This window comes from Neovison vison, chromosome 2, assembly GCF_020171115.1.
Source record: "Neovison vison isolate M4711 chromosome 2, ASM_NN_V1, whole genome shotgun sequence".
Classification (NCBI taxonomy): Eukaryota; Metazoa; Chordata; class Mammalia; order Carnivora; family Mustelidae; genus Neogale; species Neogale vison.
Genome location: NC_058092.1, coordinates 226126381 through 226147794, shown reverse-complemented (window position 1 = coordinate 226147794; position 21414 = coordinate 226126381). Strand labels below are relative to the sequence as shown.

General features: G+C 45.6%; 1 protein-coding gene across 2 annotated transcripts in view; it reads left to right on the top strand.

Moving 5' to 3' along the window:
* GFRA1 (GDNF family receptor alpha 1) overlaps positions 1 to 21414 on the top strand; it is a 216362-nt gene that overhangs the window by 63884 nt on the left and 131064 nt on the right. The window contains exon 4 of one of the 2 annotated variants that reach the window (XM_044240596.1): positions 3575 to 3589. The exons of the other annotated variant lie outside the window; for it this stretch is intronic. Coding sequence (XP_044096531.1) covers positions 3575 to 3589 — 15 coding nt within the window. The remainder of the gene's footprint in view (positions 1 to 3574; positions 3590 to 21414) is intronic. 2 annotated transcript variants of the gene reach the window in all.

The window sequence follows — 21414 nt, the reverse complement described above, 5'->3', positions numbered from 1 at the left end:
TACAAATCAAAACCACAATGAGATATCACCTCACACCAGTCAGAATGGCTAAAATCAACAAGTCAGGAAATGACAGATGCTGGCGAGGATGCGGAGAAAGGGGAACCCTCCTACACTGTTGGTGGGAATGCAAGCTGGTGCAACCACTCTGGAAAACAGCATGGAGGTTCCTCAAAATGTTGAAAATAGAACTGCCCTATGACCCAGCAATTGCACTACTGGGAATTTACCCTAAAGATACAAACGTAGTGATCCAAAGGGGCACGTGCACCCGAATGTTTATAGCAGCAATGTCCACAATAGCCAAACTATGGAAAGAACCTAGATGTCCATCAACAGATGAATGGATCAAGAAGATGTGGTATATATACACAATGGAATACTATGCAGCCATCAAAAGAAACGAAATCTTGCCATTTGCAACAACATGGATGGAACTAGAGCATATCATGCTTAGCGAAATAAGTCAAGCGGAGAAAGACAACTATCATATGATCTCCCTGATATGAGGGAGTGGTGATGCAACATGGGGGCTTAAGTGGGTAGGAGAAGAATCCATGAAACAAGATGGGATAGGGAGGGAGAGAAACCCTAAGTGACTCTTAATCTCACGAAACAAACTGTGGGTTGCTGGGGGGAGGGGGGTTGGGAGAAGGGGGGTAGGGTTATGGACATTGGGGAGGGTATGTGCTTTTGGGTAAATTGGAAGGGGAGATGAACCATGAGAGACTATGGACTCTGAAAAACAATCTGAGGGGTTTGAAGTGGCGGGGGGGTGGGAGGTTGGGGTACCAGGTGGTGGGTATTATAGAGGGCACAGCTTGCATGGAGCACTGGGTGTGGTGAAAAAATAATGAATACTGTTTTTCTGAAAATAAATAAATTGGAAAAAAAAAAGAAATAAAATAAAACAAAATGAAAAAAAAAAGAGTAGAGGGCAATTAGAACTTTTTAAAATAAATTTTACAAATAAACCTTTTTGATACCCATAGGAAAAAAAAAAAAAAAAACCTGTGTCAATGAAGAATGATTGAAGTTAGGAGGTAATATACTGCCTATATATGTTAGGGCAGAGCTGGCTGTCTTGTAACAGACCACTATGCCCATTTACAATCCCAGTTAGCTTTTGTGAATATGAGGGATGCGGTGCTGTTCTTAGCCTGCTCCCTGGGCATCGTGAGCCTACAGCCTGTGATCCCTGAGCCACAGCCTGGCTGCGCCCTGGGGAGCTTGTGTATGGCATATGAAAGATGCCCCTCGCGAGCATCACATCTTTGCACCAGCAGAATGAAAACTGCTCCCACAGGGATTCTGTCCTTGTGGGCTGCTCAGTCTACCAGGTGCGTATTTCTTCTTTGAAAGGTGCATGTGCCCCTTTCCTCTCCACTCTCTGTGACCCTGTAAGGAGCTGATGTTGTAGCTGCTGAATGGCAGCAAATTCGATGTTGACGATACAGTTCTTATGTAGTTTTTTTTTTGAAGATTTTATTTATTTATTTGACAGGCAGAGATCACAATTAGACAGAGAGGCAGGCAGAGAGAGAGGAAGGGAAGCAGGTTCCCTGCTGAGCAGAGAGCCCGATGCAGAACTCGATCCCAGGACCCTGAGATCGTGAAGAGCCAAGGCAGAGGCTTTAACCCACTAAGTCACCCAGGCACCCCTCTTATGTAGTTTTTAATATGAAGATAAAGTTTTAAAATTCAGAGTATAGATGAAAAGCATGGTGTTGTTAAAAAATTAAAATAATACAGAAGTGCTTACGTAAGTTTTAAAGACGTGACCCCACATTTCATCACTGAAGACAAACATTTCCATGGCTGTCTGTCTTCGTGGAGATAGACGCAGGCATACACCCACGAAAGTGGGCTCAGGATACATGTTTCACGTTGCTGTCTGATTTCTTTTCCTTCAAATGCAATCAAAGTCTTTAAATAATTATTTTAAATGGCTGCACCATAATCCATCGTGTGGGATAAATTATTTGTGGTTTGATTCCCTGGGGACAAACAGTCAATATCCATCATTTTGCCATTATACACACTCCTGCGATGAACATCCTTGTAGACTTACTCGGTGCCTCGAGTTATTTCCTTAGATTAAGTTCCTGAAAGCAGTACAGTTAGGTCAAGGACTATATAGTTAGCACTTCCTTACATCTTGTCAAGCTGTCTTCCAGAAGTTTTGTATCTATCTGCAGCCCCATTAGCAGCGCAGGCGCTGGCTCACATCTGGGTGGGACTGTGTTCCTACCAGCACTGTCTTCCATCTTTAAGTTACTGAGTCAGAGATGTGAGCGGCCAACAGTACTTCTGGGGTGACTGGGAGACAGTAGAAGCAGGACGAGCCTGAATGAAAAGGACCTGACGTATGCACATCTGTTCACCAAAAGATATGTACAAACAGACTCATCACCATGCCTAACTGTCAAACACTGAAAACAGTGCAAATGTCCATTAAGATTACAAGGGGAAAATAAATTAGGGCATAATTGCACTGTGGAATACTACATGGGAAAGAGAATGAATGATCCACTATTACATGCTACATGGGGCATGGGTCACTTCCACAATTGCTGTGCAGCAAAAAAAAAAAAAAAAAAAAAAAGACAGAAAGGAAAAAATACATACCATATGAGTCCATTTATATAAAGTCTATAAACAGGAAAAAGTGAATGTAAGCTGTTAGATGCCTTGTTGGTGGTTACCCTTAGGGGATATTAGTGACTTCTTGTTCATTTATGCCTTTTGCTAGACGTATGTTTCCCAGGGCCAGACAGAGTGCTTGGCATATGGCCTCCCCAGTATTTGTTGAAAAAAATTAATATTTTTTCACCTTTTAACAGACTTTGACCTAGGATTAATGTGAAGACATGGTATCATTAGTTGTGAGTTATGAAGCGGAGAATTCATACGAATGTTTTTTTCTGGGATTTAAATATGGAACCCTGGTATATTTGTAGATGCTTCCCCTGTTTATTCTGTTGTGTGGCGTTGTTGGTTTTGTGTTATGTATAAACCAGTCAGACACTTAGTGGTGGGTGACGAGACGGGTTTTGGAATCAGATCTTTGGGTTCAATGCCGAGCCCATTGCTTACACCTCCGTGGCCTTGGATGAGGGACCCAACCTTCTCCAATCTCACTTTCGGTAGTTTGTTTAATAAGGATGAGAATACAACCTACTCTATGGGGTCGTTGTGAAAAATAATATTATTAATATTAATGACATCCACCGAATTATGTTTGCTATGTGCTGGACACTAACCTAAGCTCTTAAAACAGAGGACATTATTTGTTTGGTCTTTCCAGTACTCCTATCTATTTGTGGTTTGGGAAACGTAAGCCACAGCATTAGTAAGTGTTGAGTTAGAACTTAAACCCAGGAGTTCCATCCCACAGCCCGAGCTCTTGACCACTACCTCTGAGTTAAAGGAAGTCCTGTGCCCAGAGCGCTCAACGAAGTCAGCATCTGTTAGCTGTGATGATCGTCGTTGTCATTTTCAGCATCATTATTAATATGTTTTTCTCCTCTCTCTCTCCCTGCTCTCCTCTCTTGTTTCTCCGCCCTCCTGGCAGATATGTTCCAGCAAGGTAAGTTCACGGTCTCCTGCCTGCTTCTCCACTGGCTGTGTTCTTTTGGGAACAAGGGTGTTGTCTGTGCGCAGAGGGTTGTGGAACTTTTCATTCGCTGTGGACTCGTCACCGCGGCTTTAGGAGACACCATGGGGACAATAGCCTGAGGTGGCCTGAAGTGCCATCGGCCTCTCTGGGCCTCTGCTTGTCCCACCTCTGCCTCTGGACCATGCCTGGAGGTGGGGCCTGGACAGTCTGGGCAGGCACAGTGGGGACAGTCCAGGGATCCACGTCAGGGAACAGCATGCTTGGGACTCGTGGGACGGTGAGGAGCAGGGGTCTCTGGGGTAAGGGTTCATCTGGAAGGCCCCTATCCCTCAGGGCTCCTGTACAGGGCCAGCTGCCGCTGGGGCAGGGCTCCCGATGCCGGCTCCTCATGGGGGTTTCTTTTTTCTGCCAAACAAACATGTCGCTGTCCTGAGAGGAGGTGCAGACAAGACCCTGGTAGGATACCTTCAACCTAGGTGTCCCTGGCGACCCCTCCAGCTGGGCCTGTGACAGAGATGGGCCGGCGAGGGCATGCTGTGTCTACCCTATTTCTCCAGCCAAGGTCATGCATTCTGGGGAGCCAGAGATGGAAAGTTGAACTGCGTCTTCCCATGCACGTTTTCATCCTCACCGGGGATGCACAGCCAGCACCTGTGCTCTGGGATGCTGAGGGAGACTCGTGTGTGTGGCCTCGTTGAACCTGCCAGACATACGTGAAGGGGGTGCGGCCTCTTCCCCCCTCCCTTTTTTTAAAAAAAATCAGAGTCTGGAACCATTGGGTAGCATCGGCAGGGCATAACTATATTCAGGCCGGGAAATACGTTTGTGGCACACGTTTGCTATGTCTCTCTTGAATCCAAGGCTGGCACAGAAGAAAAGACACCGGTTTAAAAATACTTCTTGGCATCCCATAAATAGCTTCCGAATAATCTCCCAGGCTTGATATTTTCACAACGATTATTTCAGCCCAAACATGCGGCGTGTGTTGTGGAGAATGTCTGCCTGCTCTCTCTGATAGAAGCGCATTTGTGGGTAACAATGAGGGGACTGTTGTGTTTGTCTTTTAAGAGTCTGGAGTCATAGACCTACTTTTATAAATAATTCATAAATCCCAACAAGCTATAAGTAATAAGTTCCATTTGGCTAGAGACTAAGAGATGAGCAAAATTGAAAAGGTGCCGTGACTGTTGATGTACTGAAGTCCTTGCTGTCAGGGCCCCCTTGCTCCGTGTGTGTCCTTCCTTGACAAACTGGGGGCCTGTGGCGACACTCTGGGAGGAGAAGAAGGTTTTATTTTGCATGAACTAGACTACAGGCGCCATGCAACACTGCATTGTGTTCCTCCTTTTGAGACACAAAACGCTTGAGTTTAGGAGGTCTCTCTGGCGCAGGAGTGCCAAAGTCCCAGGAGAACAGGGAGAGAAAAGGCTTCTAAGGGGTCTGGTTTTTCTTCGAACGATCGCGAGCATTCACGGCTGTCATGGTTGGTATAAAAAATGGCTTATTAGGGCCCCCGATGTCAAGTTTGCCTCCTTTTATTATCCGTCATGCCCCTGGATTGATGGGGTTTGCCTGTCAGTAACAGTGATATGCAGAGCAAAAGTTATAATCACCTGCAAATCACTGGCTATCAGGACTTGAGAGCTTCTTCCAGACAGGGAAGCTGCTAGCCGCCTGTCGCCCCACGGGAGGGTGGGCAGCAGCTCCCGCGTATGGTATTACTAGGATTTCAAGTGAACAGAGCTCAACTGGCTTTTGTGAATTATTTACATGGTGCTGGCCTTCTAGGACCATTTCATATGGAGGCACGTTCTCTGAGATGGTAGCCAAGAACCCGCCACCTGGTGCCCCCTCCTTACTTTTGCTTCTGGCCATCCTGCGGAGGAAACAAGTGCCCAGTAAATTGCGACGGTTCTGATGTGTTGGTGATGATCAAGTCAGACCAAGACAAAAGGTCTGTGGCTTACAGAGTCCAAAACGCGACTGAGCCATGTCTTCTGTGGCTGAAACTCCAGAATTTCCAGAATTGTGTCATTGATGTGAAACGCGGGGTGGGGCCCCAGAGGGTGCTGGAAATAAGCAACCAGAAAACTGTGGCTTCCGATGAACAGCAGGAGGGGGCCGTCCACCCACACACACAGTGGGAACTCTGAGCGGCTGGGGCTTCCTGACCCCGCCGTGGGCATCCAGGCCCTGCGAGCTTTGGCTTTGCGGGGGGAGCCTGGGGTGCTCGCAGGAGATGCCTCATTGTCTGTCCGCGCCTCTGTGGTGCGTGAGTGACACGTGTCCACCTGCGCGTTTGGGCCGCTGGGCCCCGTGGCCGGCCGAAGAGAGGGGCAGCCTCGCAAGCTGCCAACATCAGACGTTCTCAGAGGAATCCAAAGTTATTTCCCCTGGATTGCATTATCTTTTATTTCACTGCAGATCAATCTTGTTAGAGGAGGTGACAGCGCCGCAGCGACTGCTGGGCCTTTCTTGGCTGCGTCCGTGGTGTGTGCATGTGGCAGCGAGTTTCCGGCTGGCTCCTGGGCCGTTTTAGAGTTTGCTTTATTTCTTTCATCTGCAGAGGCCGCTTGCTGGGGCGGTTAGACCCCCAGGGCGTGAGGACCGTCAAGGACCAGTGGGCCCGCGGCTGCGCCCACTGTGTAGCCAAGTTCCAGGGCGGTGGGGCCAAGGTTTTCAAGGAGCCTTAAGTGACCCCCGTTCTCTGTTGTCCGCAGCGCTCCTGCGCCCGTGGATGGCTCTCAGCGCTGCCCAAGTGCCGTAGAGCGGCCCTTCGCAACATCAAACGCAGCTGAAAACGCTGTGCAGGCACATGTGTCTGGAATCTCGAGTTTTAGAGCACTTTTATATCCATCGCTTCATAATGAAGTCAGGACCACACACACACACACACACTCACGCATGCCTCATTTGAAGTTACTGAAGCACCTTTTGAATACTCATCCGTAGGCTCAGCCTTGATTCTGAAATCGAACAGAACCCCGGGTGAGTGGCTTGGAAATCAGAGCGGTGCCACTCGGCAGGGTGTTGGAAAGTGTAAGTGGGCGCAGTATAAAGACTTCACCACTGAGTTAATTCTGCGCTCCGTGCTGTGAACTGAAGTCCCGGCTGCCCTGGCAGTCCGAGGACGCCTCGCCTTTCCTCCGTTCTCGCCTGGAGCTGGGGTCTTGCTATTAAAGAGATTTTTCTTTCGGCTCAAGTAATTGTTGACAGCTCTCAAACATAGTACACTTGTTTATTTTGTGGCCGGTAATAATGGGCCAGGCACTTTCTAGGTCCCGGGGAGATGGGGACGGACGAGACAGCAAGGGCTTTGTGCTCGGGGAACTCCCGGTCTAGCTCGGGGGGCACCGATACCAAGCACGCCAGTAAACAATCCAGGCACAGTCTGAGGGACGCGGGCAGTGAGGGAAATGCCCTAGGATGGGGTGCTTGTGGCGAGAAGGGCCACGTTAGATGGACGGTGAGAGGATGCCAAGAAGGACCAGCCGTTGGGGGATATGGAAGAACCCCAGCAGGCAGGAACACCTCCGAGACCAGAAGGAAGCTGGTGAGGCGGGAGATCGCAAGTGAGGGAGCGTATTGTGTGAGATGAAGTCATGGGAAGAGGGTAGGAGTGTCTTCTGGAGACGGGAGGAAGGAAGTCAGAAGGTTGGTCCATTTACGGGAAAGGTCCCACACTGCTTTCTGTGAAAATGCGTAAGAACAATGTGTGAGAAGTTAAAGCCAGCATCAGGGGCTCAGGCTTGGCTGAGATGGGCACCTGCCCCCAGGCCCTAAGCACTCCCGTTAGTGGGTCCCTGCAGCCTGTTCCTGGCCAGCTGGCCTCCACTGAGTGTCCCACTTCTGCCCACTTGACCCGTGGGGAATATTGTGCCCGTAACTTACACCTCCTCTCCTTAAGGCTGGCAAATTGTGCCCATCAAGGGCATCATTAAAATACTCCTCTACTTATCTTTAGATTTTAAAGAGCCACTTCTCTCCGATATACAATAAAGTGTATCATATGTATTACATAGTAATATATACGTTAAATGTGCAGGAGACCTCAGTGTGGCTCCCAACAGGCTGGTTGCTTTGCCCCGTAGCCTCAGTTTTCCCATCTGTAAAATGAGAGAGTTGGGGAGATTCCTGACCTGACTTGGCTTCCTGCTGATTCTCTATCTTGGTGAGTTTTAGTTGGATTTGGGTTAATAGAGTCCAGAAATATGCCATACTACCAGTTATGACCATTGTCTAAAGAACTTGGGTGAAAGCAGAGCCTTGTAGCTGGGAATTAAGGTGAAAAGAATTGAGGTTTCAAAAGCGTAACCTACTCACAAGCCCATTTTGAAGCATCAGCTTCAGAATTCACAATGGATGGCATTGCTTTTACTAATTTGAAGAGAACAATAAATCATAGTTTGGTTTCTGGCAGCCCAGCCAAGCCTGGTAAATCGTTGGGGCGGGCTTTGGTGACAGGGACCAATGCCATTTATAATGTGTTTGCCTTGAGCTCTTTTGCATATCTCAGACCGGTGGGTCAAGCTGCTGAGGCTGGATCTTAGGTTTTCCCAATCGCTTCAGAAAATCCATCTGTTATAAAGCTCTGACCCTTTAGCCATGAATTATGGCTCCCTTGGTAATGTTATACATTATGAAATATTGTTTTCTTTATGAGTGTGGGATTTGGGCAAATAAATTAAATCGATTGTTACCATTTCCAGTTAAAAATTCCAAGTTGTCACATGATGCTAACAAGAGAATGAGAAAAATGCATTAACATTTTTATGGTGCAGAGTGGCTGGTTCCCTGGTCACACTTCCCATATGCCTATATTTACTATGTATGTGTACTAGTCCCCATTCTGTCCAGAATCAGTAGAGTATTCTGAGTTATGTAGGAAATGCATCCATCTTTCCAGCACAAACTGAACAAAGTTATTATTTGATTTTATATACATTCATGTTCTGTGTGGGTATGGGGTGTATGAGGAAAGGATAACCATATTTAATAACCGCATTCTCTGACATGCTTTATGACATTGTGTGTGGGCTGTGTATGGCCTGCTCCCTGCCAGGTGACCTTAAAATCAGTTTGTCTTCGTACCAGATTCGTCTCGCTCCCATTCCAATCCCAGGGCACGAGTTTGGGGTGAGGCTTTCAAGCCTTTCCTCCCAGTTACTTGTGCTTCAAAATTGCCAGATCAGTAAAGGGAAACTTTTAGATTCTTCTGTTGAGGTGGTTGCTAATAAGTTTAAATTTTTATTTTACTGATGAGGGTGATAGTAATAATAATTATGCCACATTTCTGTACCTCCTATATTCCAGGCATTAGGACAAGTATTTTGCATACATTTTCTCATAGAATCTGCCTCCCTCAATTTTGTGAAGTAGGTATAAAAATCCCACTTTACAGAGGAGAAAACTGAGGCACAGAGTGGAATTGAACTTGTGACAGTTATATAACCAGTGAGTGGTAGAGCCAATTTTTTTTTAAATCGAGAGGGTTTTGTTCTACAGAATAGTTTTAGGTTTTCAGAAACATTGTGAAGATAGTTCACAATCTAGAAGAGAACTCCCATATACCTCATACTCTGTTTCCCCTATTTTTAATGGCTTACATTAGTATGGTACATTTGTTACAATTAATGACCTAATATTGATCCATTATTATTCACTAAACTCCATAGCTTCTTCAGATTCCCTTGGTTTTTACCTAATGTCCTCTCTCTGTTCTGGGATCCCATCCAGGAGACCCCATTACATTTGGTTGTCATGTCTCCTTAGGCTCCTCTTGGCTGTGATAGTTTTTAAGACTTCCCTTGTTTCTGATGACCTTGACAGCTTTGAGGAGTACTGGTGTTTTGAGAAATATGTCATAGGATGCCCCTTTCTTGGAATGTGTGTAATGTTTTTCTCGTGATTAGACTGAGGTTATGGATTTTCAGAAGATCACAGAGGTAAAGTGCCATTGCATCATATCATATAAAAGTGACCTACTATCAACATGATCTATGACTGTGGATGTTGATCTTTATCACTTGGCTGAAGTAGTGTTTGTCAAGTTTCTCCTCTGTGAGGTTACTTTCCCTCATAATGTACTCTAGAAGGAAATCTAGGCATAAGCCACTCTTAAGGAGGGAGGAATTAAGCTCCATCTTGTTGAGAGGACAGTAGCTATATAAATTATTCTTTTGCTTGGGAGATTTGGCTCTTAGCCCTCATTTATTAATTTATTCAATCATTTATTTAGATATGGAGTCACATATATTTACTTTCTGCCTTGGATTATAATGCAGTATAGCTTTATTTAATTTCTGGCTTTGGCCACTGGGAGCCTTTTCAGTTGGCTTCTGGTGCCCCTTTGACATATCCCTGTCAATTTTCGGTTGAGCATTTGTGCAATATTTTCTGATACTTTAAGATGCACCAGGCTCACCTTGCATATTTCCCACCCTTGTCCTAGATTCAGCCATTTCTTTAAGACGATGGAGAATGATATTAGAAACCAAGATCTGGGAGCTAGGTGTGCTCTTTGCTACGGGAGTGTCATTTGTTAAGGACCTCTCAGCTGACAGAGCAAAGAAATATAAGTGTATGTACTAACCCACCTATATATGCATATCTATTTCTTTTTTTAAAAAATTTTATTTATTTGACAGAGAGAGAGATCACAAGTAGACAGAGAGGCAGGCAGAGAGAGAGAGAGAGAGAGGAGGAAGCAGGCTCCCTGCAGAGCAGAGAGCCTGACATGGGGCTCGATCCCAGAACCCTGGGATCATGATCTGAGCCGAAGGCAGAGGCTTTAGCCCACTGAGCCACCCAGGTGCCCCTGCATATCTATTTCTATATGTAACCAGGTATATCTGTGTTAAGCCTGAGTTCTTACTAAAGTCTCCAACTTGAGTCCATTACCACATTAGCACATTAACACATTACCTCCCTTTGTTTAGCTGTACATTCCCCCTCCCAAGGATACCTGAGGGAGGATTTTGAACTCGGGTAGTTTGACTTCTGGTCCTGCAGTATGCAGTATGCAGTATGCAGAATCTGGTCCTGATTTTTCCCAGTGACATGCTGTCCACAGGCTTTTGAATACCGCTGGGGGGAGGACACAGTCACAAATCCTTGACCGTTCTGAAGGCCCGACATGATGGCCCAGTTGCAGAGGAGTCTTAGTTTGGGCTGCTATAACAAAATACCATGAACTGTGGGGGCTGAGCAACAAACATTATTTCTCGTGCTTCTGGAGGCTGCAAATCCTAGATCAAGATGCTGGCAGATTCTGTGTCTGCTGAGAACTCACTTCCTGGTCATAGTTGGCCATCATTTTGTCGTGTCCTCATATGGCAGAAGCAGGGAAGGCGGTCTCCAGACCTCCTTTTAATAAGCATACTATCCCATTCATGAGAGCTCTATTCTCATGATCTAACTATCTCCCAAAGGTCCCACCTCCTAATACCATCACACTGGGCTTAGGATTTCAGCATATGAATTTGGGAAGGGGACACAAACATTCAGTCCATCACAGTGGCTCTCTGCTTTCACAGCAGACCTGGTCTTGCTGTCGTGACTTCTGAGCTAGTTCCTGCTCTGCAAGCTTCTGAGTGGGTTTGTCTTTTCTAGAGCAGAGGCTGATTGAATAGTGCCTTGTTTCTGAGCTAAGACATTAGCACTTTCTCTTCTAGCCTGGGCAGACCAGGGATGAAACAACTGGTCTGTTCATAATATTCCCGTTATTGAGGGCTTAAACTTCCCTGCACCTTCCCTAGATTGGTTGCTGCCTACTGGGTTCCAAGACAGACTAACCCTTTAAATTGCTGAGTTTGTCCTGGGGTGTATTTGAGTCTGTGCTTTCTGCCTGGGAGAGAGGGTACATGAGAGGCTGAGCCTGTTTATATGTTTGGGCTGTACTGACCTGCCAGTATTCCGCAGTTTCCTCTTTCCGGTGCCCCTTCCCAGATGCCTGGGCTACTGCACTGTCCCCTCCAGCCAGAGGAAATGTTCTAACTTGGAGGCTTGCCTGTGTGATGGCTACCTTCAGCAGCCGGCCGATGGGGGTGCCTGTGGAGACAGCTGGTGACCCCTGGCGAATGCCCTCTGCTACCTTTGGTGCACCTGGTTCCCTCTAGCCTAGCATTCAGGGAGTGGGGGCTCTTGAACCCCATGATGTCAGGGAGCTTCATTCCAGTTCTTTTTGGAACCTGGCCTGCTGGAAGCCATGGAAAAAACAGCTGTAGTTGACTTATTCATATATTTTGTTCACAGCCAAAGCCATCTTTGGTGGAGCAGTTTCTAAGATTGTAGAAATATGTTCTTTATACTAGACAGTGAATTTGGTGACATGTTCCTAGGCTGATGGCTGGATGTGGGCACTGATTTGACAAATAGCTGGGAACACCAGGCAAGACCTCCTTGAGCCATGCCCACCCTCATTGCTGGTCCCCCTCCCGCATCTTGTCCCATTCATCCCCATAAGGCTCTATCAGATTGATCCTTAACGTTCAAAATGCACAACCGCACCTCAGTGCCTTGGATCTATTGATTGTTGTATTTGGAATGCTCTCTCCTCTTTTCAGGAAGACTTGTCTTGTTCTGTTCCCTACCTTCAGAAAACTACCCAGGTTCTGCCACCGTGGTGGCTGGCCCAGGGGTAGGTGCTGTGAGTGTTCAGCCTGATGTTGATGCCTCCAGTGTATGTGTGAGCAGTGGACTGTCCTTTTCACATGGTCCTCTTACTGTCTCATTAACACAACATTCACAATCATGGTGACATTTTACCTAGAAATCATTGAGAAGGTGCCACCTACTTCTCCTAGGTATGCCCCTGCTTCTGCTTACTCTTGAAAATTCAGCCTAAATCCTCTCTGCTGGGTTATCCCGCCTCACACCCACCCCTTTGGGTGGGGAATTCTGCTTTCCACTCTGAGCTTCCCATTGTCCCCTCATGCCTCTGTCTATACTTCCTCACCTTGCTGTAATGATCTGTTTAGCATCTGTTTTCCCACAATAGATTGAGCTCCTAGAGAAAAGGGAAGCTTGTCTTTTATTTTGAATCCCTAGCACACAGTAAGTGCTCAATAGATGTTTGTCAAAAGAAAGTGGAATGAAATAACAAAGCTCAGAGGAACTGGCATTTTGTGTATGGCTGGTGTGTGGGCGCGCGTGCGTGTGCACACACGTGCACAAGCAGTCTAGGTTCTTTAAAAAGTTTCAGACACATGTTGTTTCCTGTTTTGTTAATTTTGGCCATTCTAACTGGTGTAAGGTGATATCTCAATGTGGTTTTAATTTGAATCTCCCTGAAGGCTAGTGATGATGAACATTTTTTCATGTGTCTGATAGCCATTTGTATGTCTTCACTGGAGAAGTGTAACATGTGTTGGAGAGGATGTGGAGAAAGGGGAACCCTCTTCCACTGTTGGTGGGAATGCAAGTTGGTGCAGCCTCTTTGGAGAACAGTGTGGAGATTCCTCAAGAAATTAAAAATAGACCTTCCCTATGATCCTGCAATTGCACTCCTGGGTATTTACCCCAAAGATTCAGATGTTGTGAAAAGAAGGGCCATCTGTACCCCAATGTTTATAGCAGCAATGGCCACGGTCGCCAAACTATGGAAAGAACTAAGATGCCCTTCAATGGACGAATTGATAAGGAAGATGTGGTTCATATACACTATGGAGTATTATGCCTCCATCAGAACGGATGAATACCCAACTTTTGTAGCAACATGGACCAGACTGGAAGAGAGCATGCTGAGTGAAATAAGTCAAGCAGAGAGAGTCAACTATCATATGGTTTCACTTATTTGTGGAGCATAACAAATGGCATGGAGGATAAGGAGTGTTAGAGAGGAGAAGGGAGTTGGGGAAAATTGGAAGGGGAGGTGAATCATGAGAGACTATGGACTCTGAAAAACAATCTGAGGGGTTTGAAGTGGCGGGGGGGTGGGAGGTTGGGGTACCAGGTGGTGGGTATTATAGAGGGCACGGATTGCATGGAGCACTGGGTGTGGTGAAAAAATAATGAATACTGTTTTTCTGAAAATAAATAAATTAATTAAAAAAAAAGTTTCAGACAGAATTCTTACAGGATCATCGATGGTCAAGTTGACAGCCAAGCCAAGTCACTTCCTACCCTTGTGTCCCAAAAGTTTCCTCTTCTTCTTCCTCTTTTTTTTTTTTTTTTTAGGTTTAATGTATTTATCTGGGGAGAGGGCAGAAGGAGAGGAAGAGACAAACTCAAGCACACTCTGTGCTGAGTGTAAAGCCCAACACAGGGCTGGATCCCACAATCTTAAGATCATGACCTGAGCTGAAACCAAGAGATGGACACTTAACCAACTGTGCCACTCAGGTGCTCCCCAAAAGCCTTTTCTCTTCTGTTCTTCCACCACTATTGATTTTATTTTTTAGGGGAGACTTAGGATGAATCAGCAAATATTTATGTCTAAAGTTTGTGCAAGGAATGAGCAGAGGCATGGGATGTGTGGTAGACATTGTCCCTACCTACTAAGGCCTGACAGTTTCATTGGAGACCCAAGGTCAGTTAGTCTGAAGACCAATGGGTGAGGTCCTTTCCCAGTTCAGGGAAAGTCATTTCCCAGTTCAGGGAAAGTCCCAGTTCATTGAGCAAGTCATAGAGGACAGGGTCCCAGGGAAAGGAGAAGCAGCTAAAATAGTGAAGCTGTGGCTAGTTTTGGAGGAAGCAGAAAATCCAAGTGGGTAGGACCAGGGCAGTGTATGAGTGGGGGGGACCCAGGAGAACAGTGTGGATGGAGGTGGAGACAAAGACAAGCAAGGTGTGTTTATGGGATGTTGAGGGGGCAGTGAATTGTCGAGGTCTGGGTTGGAATTGGGTAGGGCCATTTATGGAGGGTTGATTGCCAAAACGCTATTTGTTTTCTTGTGCTCCCCAGCTCTCCCATATGACTGGAAAGCTTTTGTCTACCAAATGGATTATTGACTTTTCCCATTTTTATTACTCATTTTATTATTTCTTTTGCTACTCAAGGGTGATCCATAGCCAATGACCATTCCTGATCAGCACAGTGAATGTTATGTCCCTGAGTTGATAAAGTTCCAGTCCATAAAAACAAAACAAACAAACAAACAAACAAAAAAACTGGCTTGGTATTTTAGGTAGCCTGTGCAACGGTTTTAAAATCTAGGCAGCAAAGATGAGACTTGTTCCAGGAAGCCCAAGAATTGTAGCTTTTTGAGCAGAGAAATAGCAGGTACTGGGAACAGGCTCTATCTATCTGTGCTGGGTATTGGGCAGTAGAGGACAAAGGTGGGCCTCTCCTTACTTCGCTTGGGCCAGGCACATCCATGAACTCACTTCTCCAGAATAACCCTGGAAGTTTCATACACTCATTTACCACCATTTTGAATCCCCATTTTTCAGATGCTAAAATTGATTCTGAAAGCTTAAGTAATTTTACTTTCTAGGAGGTCTCCCAGCTAGAGAAGGACTGAGTCTGAGTTCAGACACAGGCAGTTGTGCTTGCTCTGAATTCCCAATGACCACATCATACGACCTGGAGGGACCCTGAGATTACGCTGGGCTTGCCAGTGGATGAGGATGGACAGTGCCATTGTCATGTGAGAGGGCCCAGCCAAACCCCAGAGAAATGAAAGCAGGTGTTCAACAAGAAGACTCATGCACCCCAGTCTCTGTGGCAGGTTTACTCCTATAGCCAGATACCGAAGAGAGCCCAGGTGCGCATCGATAGGAGAAAGGGTGGTTAGTTCGTATACCCACGGAATGGAACACCACTCAGAAATGGAAAGGAGCAGAATGTTGAGGCTCACAGCACAGATGGATCTCAGGAATGTTGGGCTGAGTGGAAGAGGACACTGCGTATGATTCCGTTCACATGCACTTCTTAAAACTCATCTGTGATGGATGGAATTCAGAACAGTGGTTGCCTGTGGGGGAAGGGGAGTGAGGGCTGACGTGGAAGAGGCGGGAAGGAATTCCCTGGGCTGATGGTAAGACTCTCTCTTGATGGTGGTTTGGCCTATGCAGTTGTGTGCCTTTGCCCAGACTCAGAGAATGTACACGTAAGATTTGGACATTTTGCCGTGTATCAGTTTTATCTTAAAAGAAGAAGACTGAAAGCAAATATTAAACTCCAGTTAATGATATATTTGGAAGCAAATGCCCTGATGTCTGCAGTTTATTTTGAGATGCATCTAAAAATCCAAGAAGTTGTATGGATGGATAGACGGATGGTGAGATGGGTTAATCTGTGCTAAAGCACATAGAGAACCACGTTAATTAGTTCCTGTCAGTGGTGGGTATATGGATTTTCACTGTAAACTCTTTCAGCTTTGTTGTATGTTTCAAAACTTCATCATAAAATGTTGAGAGAAAAAGGAGAGAGACCCCAGTTGGGAACCTTCCTAGAAATAGAGAACATGAGGCCTCATTAGCCACAGATGCAGAGGCCACCCTGGGGTTGGACCACCCCAGAGGAGGAGGCAGGGCCTGGGGTCCAGGTGAGAGGTGGGTGGAGAAGAGCCTCCAGGCATTCTCCTAGTTTCCTGGGGCTGCTCTAGCAAATTCTCACAAACTTGGTGGCTTAACACAATAGAAATTTGTTCTTTCATGGTTTGGGAGGCGAGGAGTATGAAGTTGGGATATGAGCGGGGATTTTCTTCTCTCTGAAGACTTGAGGAGAGAATCCTTCCTTGCTTCTTCCAGCTTCTGGAGGCCCAGCAATCCTTGGCTCTTTCCCTTCTCGCTGGGTTGCTCTCATCCCTCCCTTCGGGGTCACATCGCTGCTTCTCTGTGTGTCACTCTGTGTGCGCTCCTCATCTCATCGGGACACCAGCCGCTGGATTTAGGGCCCACCCTAATCTGATACGACCTCAACGTACCTTAATGATGCCTGCAAAGACCCTATTTCCGGAGAGGTTCCCGTGGTGAAGTTCACGGTAGACCTGCATTTTGGCAGGACACTATTCAATCCTGACAGATGACCAAACAACCCCGGGGGCCAAATGGGGACAGAATCTTAATGCGGCAGAGAAGAGAGTAAGGAGCTGGAAGAGGGGAGCAAATCCCAAGGAGAGTGGAGAAAGAAATCAGATTAACTTTGGCAAGATAAAGAAACAGGTGGAGAGCGCGAGAGAGGGCAGGCAAGTAGGTTTTCTAGGAACAAACAGGGCCTCACCATAGTGCTCTCTATCCATTTATCTCCTGAATATATCTTAAAGAATTAAAATGTAAATCTCAGAAATTAAATCCATGGGCACAGTGTAAACAGAGGAGGCTTTTGCAGAACAGACAAAGCTGTTCTCTTTCCTTGTTAAACAGCCATGGTGGGAGACCACAACTGTATGCACAGGTTTTATTTGAGATGGATTAAGATTCATGATGAGCGAGTCTCAGAAGGATTGGAGGTGCTGTTCTCATAAGCCTGCAAAAGTTCAGCTCCTTATCTGAGGCTTATCCAAACCTGAGGAAACCTTTTAGGCCTGTGTGGAGGTTAGGGACTTCCAGCAGCTGAAAGTTAATATCCTGCATCAGGAAATCACCTGCATTGCGGGGTTGGGGGAGTAGGAGAGAGACCTATAAATTAATGCGCTCTTGGAATGGAGGCCTGCTGGGGGTTGGGGCTGCCTGAGCTTGGACCACCCACTCTCTTTGGTGGATGGATTACAGGTTCAGCCCTTGAGCCTTTTGGAGAAGGAGGTGATGCCTGTTAGTTCTTGAGATCCTTTACAACATTCACTTCTCACATCAGCTCTTATGCTGTGGTCCCAGCGCTCCTCTGGTCTCCCCTTTCTCAGTGTTTCCCCCCTCTCCTTGCTCAGTCAGCTCCTCAGGCTTCCGTCCGGGTTCTTGGGCCCATCACCTGAGCTCACTCTTGCCTGGGCGCCCCAGAATATTCCTCCTCTAGCTGCTATTCTTTGTTCGACAATCACCTCTCTGAGATGCCTTCCCGAGCCACCCTAGACACTGCCTCCCATTTTCCTCAATTAATTTCTTCATAATACTTGTACAAAATGGGTGGTCATTTGTTGCAGCAGCCCTAGGAGATGAATACACACCAAACACTACCTGAAATTATTTTGTTCTTCTTTTCTTTTTCTTCTTCTTACTTATTCCTTGGCTGTCTCTCCAGTTAGAATATAAACTGCATGAGAGCAAGGGCTTTGCTGTATGATGTAGCCCTCCACGCCTGGGTCAAGTGTAGCGCCAGGCCCATCGTTAAGTCCTCCGAAAGGATTTTTTAAATTAATGAACCCTATGAGATCTAAATTGGTGTCTCCCTCTCTGGTTGATGAAGTCAATACCCAGGAGGTTTATTAACATGCCCCAGTTCATACATTTGGAAGAGTCAGGGCTCAAACTCAGGCTTTCTGGTCCCCTAGATTAGGTTTATTTTCACATATCTCAGAAACTTTGTTGTTATTTTAAAAAGATTGTCCTTGGTATCTTTACAATGTATTTTGAAATGCATTCAGAAAATACAGTTTAAATCCTTGCAAAAGTGGAGCTGGAACTTTCCCCAAGGGGCTTGGAGTGTTCGCCTGCCCTGGAGGGGACGGAAGCCCATGCAGGCACAGAGTGTGCAGCTGGCTTGGATAGCCACAGGGTGAAGGCTAGAATCTCCCAGGGATGACGAGGAGGAAACTGACGCCGTCCACACTCGGATGCATGATGGGGGAGGGGCTCACAGTCGGATGAATTGTAACTCTGATGGGCGCTCCTCCTTTCCTCTCTGCCCCCCAAACCTAGATTTGTTGTTCTATCCCACTGGTCATGCTAGTACATCTCAATCACCCTTTAGATTTTATCTGGACCCTGCAGTTTGGCTGTGAGCTTGATCATCTTGTGGGTTTGGTTCCTGACATATCCCTTGCTACCCACCCTTGACTCTTTGGGCTGGTTCTCAGCCTTGACCAGTTGTCCTTTTTAGTTCTTGTGGCCCTGATGTATACCTGCTTCTTTATTAGTTTGAGCTGGTACCATCCATCAGCTTTACTCTCTCCCTCTCTCTCTCACACACACAAACCGAACTTGGTTTTTCTTTTTTTGGGTAAATAACGTACATACTCTCAATTTTTTATTAAAAGAAATATGCTTTGATGTGTTAGCCTAACTGTTCTAGCTTCCTGTGTACCCTAGTTCTGTGTGGCTCAGATTTAGTACCTATGAACAGACGTACAAGACATTTATTACACTCTTTACCAACGGGAGTTACTGTTGTCCTTGCTCTAAATTTTTCTTTACTTTTTTTTTTTTTTTTTTTTGCAAATAAATAAAGCTGGGCTCTTACTTGAGGAAAACAAGATGGTGTAGAGTACAATATCTTCTTCTAGTACATGCCTTAGTTACATGAGTACAAATCTGGCTTTCAGAAAAAAAACTAAGGGTCATTTAGAGTCTCTTTGGCTAAATAAAGCAAGTGAATCATCAGGTGTGATGTTGCCGATCTGGGGTCAAAATAGGATGTGGCGGTAGGGTAAACAGAATGAATTTCCCACTCCCCCTACCAGCCTAGCTTCTTATGGGTAGGACCCATCCTACTCATCTTTTATTACCAGCCCCTGGAACACAGTAGGTATTTGATAGATGTTTGGATAAATTTCTGGATACAGGTGGGTGACGTAGAGCCTTGGGGTAAAGGCAATCTTGAAAAAGGACTTGCTATAGAATTTAGAAAAATAATTATGTATGTGGCCTCTCTGAAGGTCTATGTCAGCATTCTATTCTATTTAAGGAGACTATACGGTCAGAGCTTATGTGTTTGAGTGGGTCAGTAGTATATTAAATCCTTGCCTTTCCTTATGTTTCCCATGGCCACTAAAGTGTGATTGTTCCAACATCTGAAAAAAGTACAGATACAAAGTAGAAAATTCATGTCATAGTGGACCAGCATTCAGAGGGCATGGGGACTTTTTTGGGCACCATCCCTAATTGCTATGTGATATTGGGAAAGATAGTTTTGAAGCTTGAGTTTTCTCATCTGTACAGTGAGAGGGTTTGACATCATCTTGAGGACTCACCCTATATAGTCTATTATTCTGCGAAATGGTGAATTCCAACCACTTCTGCCTTGATCCTCCAAACTGTTTTACCTTTGTCTTTTCCTCAACATGTATCTTTCCCTCTTGATTAGAGTTTAAGCCTCTCCTCAGTCTCGGCATCTCCCGTGACCTAGCTAGCCGAGGATGGCGTGTTGTGCTGGACAAAGTGTTAGTCATCCTGAGGCTGCCTTGGTTTTTGGAACAGCCCAAGACTGCCCAATTTCTGTCATTTGCTTCTTGTTTGAAGTAGTGATGTGTGGCTTTCTGAAAAGTCAGTCTGAATTTTGGAGGAGATTTTGAAGCCTTACTTGGAAAATTTCTAAGTGTGCTCTTCCCTGCCCTTCTTTGTGTCTGGTAAGGATTCCCAGTAGGGATTGGCTCAGCTGGAGTATATCTCTTCTTCAGACACTGTAATGCCTGTCTCTTTGTCTCCTAGCCACCCACTCCCATTTTGTTAGCCTTTAAAGATAAGTGTGGTCGGTAGAATAAGGGCCCACCAAAGGTGTGTGCCTCATAATCTCTCAAACTTGTGAATGTATTCTGTTGCCTGGGAAGAAGGGTTTTGCAGATGTGAGTTAATTAAGGATTTGGAGAGATTATCCGGTCGGGATCCATGCAAACAGAGGTCCTTTTAAGGGGAAGGCAAAAGGGTCAAAGAGAGAGAAGTGGATGCACTGACAGAAGAAGATGCAAGGATAAAGAGAGTGAGCTTTGATGAAGCTAGGCTGCTGGTCTTTGAAGATCCAGCCAAGGGTCACAAACCAAGGAATGTCGGTGGCCTCTAGAAGCTGGAAAAAGATTCTCTCCTAGAAAATCTAGAACACAGCCCTGCTGACATTTTGATTTTAGGACTTCTGAGCTCTAAAACTGTAAGATAATACATTTGTGTTGTTTTAAACTAGTAAGTGTGGTAATCTGTTACAGGACCAATAAGAAATTCATACAGATAAGGAGGCCATTATGGTTAGATTAAGAATACTAAGGGCAGGAAGGCTCCTGGGGCAAGAGGATTACATATTTATTCTTCCATTTAACATTATGGAAGATCTGTTATGTGTCCGGCATTACATGAGGCACAGAGTGGGTGTGCTGTATTTAAAAAAATAAAATCAAACACTGATCTAGGAGTTCACAGTTCATGAGGAAGATAAGACAAGTGTCAGAATAATACCACAAGGCTGAAAGTGGTCTGTATATGAATGATGGGTGGGCCAACCAAGCAGCTTTTTAGGGCACCTATCTATGGGGAAGGTTGCTAAACATCATCAAATATGGCTTAGAAAAGACCAGACAGACTCTTTGGAAAAGAGTATGGGATATGAATAGGGGAAATTGATTACTAGTTGGGGATAAGAACTGGAACCCTCTTTTTTGGTGAGACTTGGGTTTCCCTGAATTGAGTTTGCAAGTTGGGGTCTGAGCTGAATTGCTGGGAGCCAATTTTAGGAATCTGAGTGCCTCACTGATGCACCCCTCACATAGCAGTCAGTCTGCTGTCAGCCAGAATGCTAAGCAGCTGTTCAAAGATTGTCAATTTGGAGAGAACAAAATTAGCAGTCTGCCTGGCACACCATATATCTCAGTCTGACTGGGAAAGTATGAAAAGAAAAGATAGAACAGAATCAATAGGGCAATTTAAAGTAAGAAAGAGTTCTTCTAGAATACACTAAAGCAGGTTGCATGGGGGAGGTGTTTTCCAAACTTGGCCATGAAGGAAAAGAAAATATTATTTCATTCCAAGGGTTGACAAACTATGGCCTGCCGACT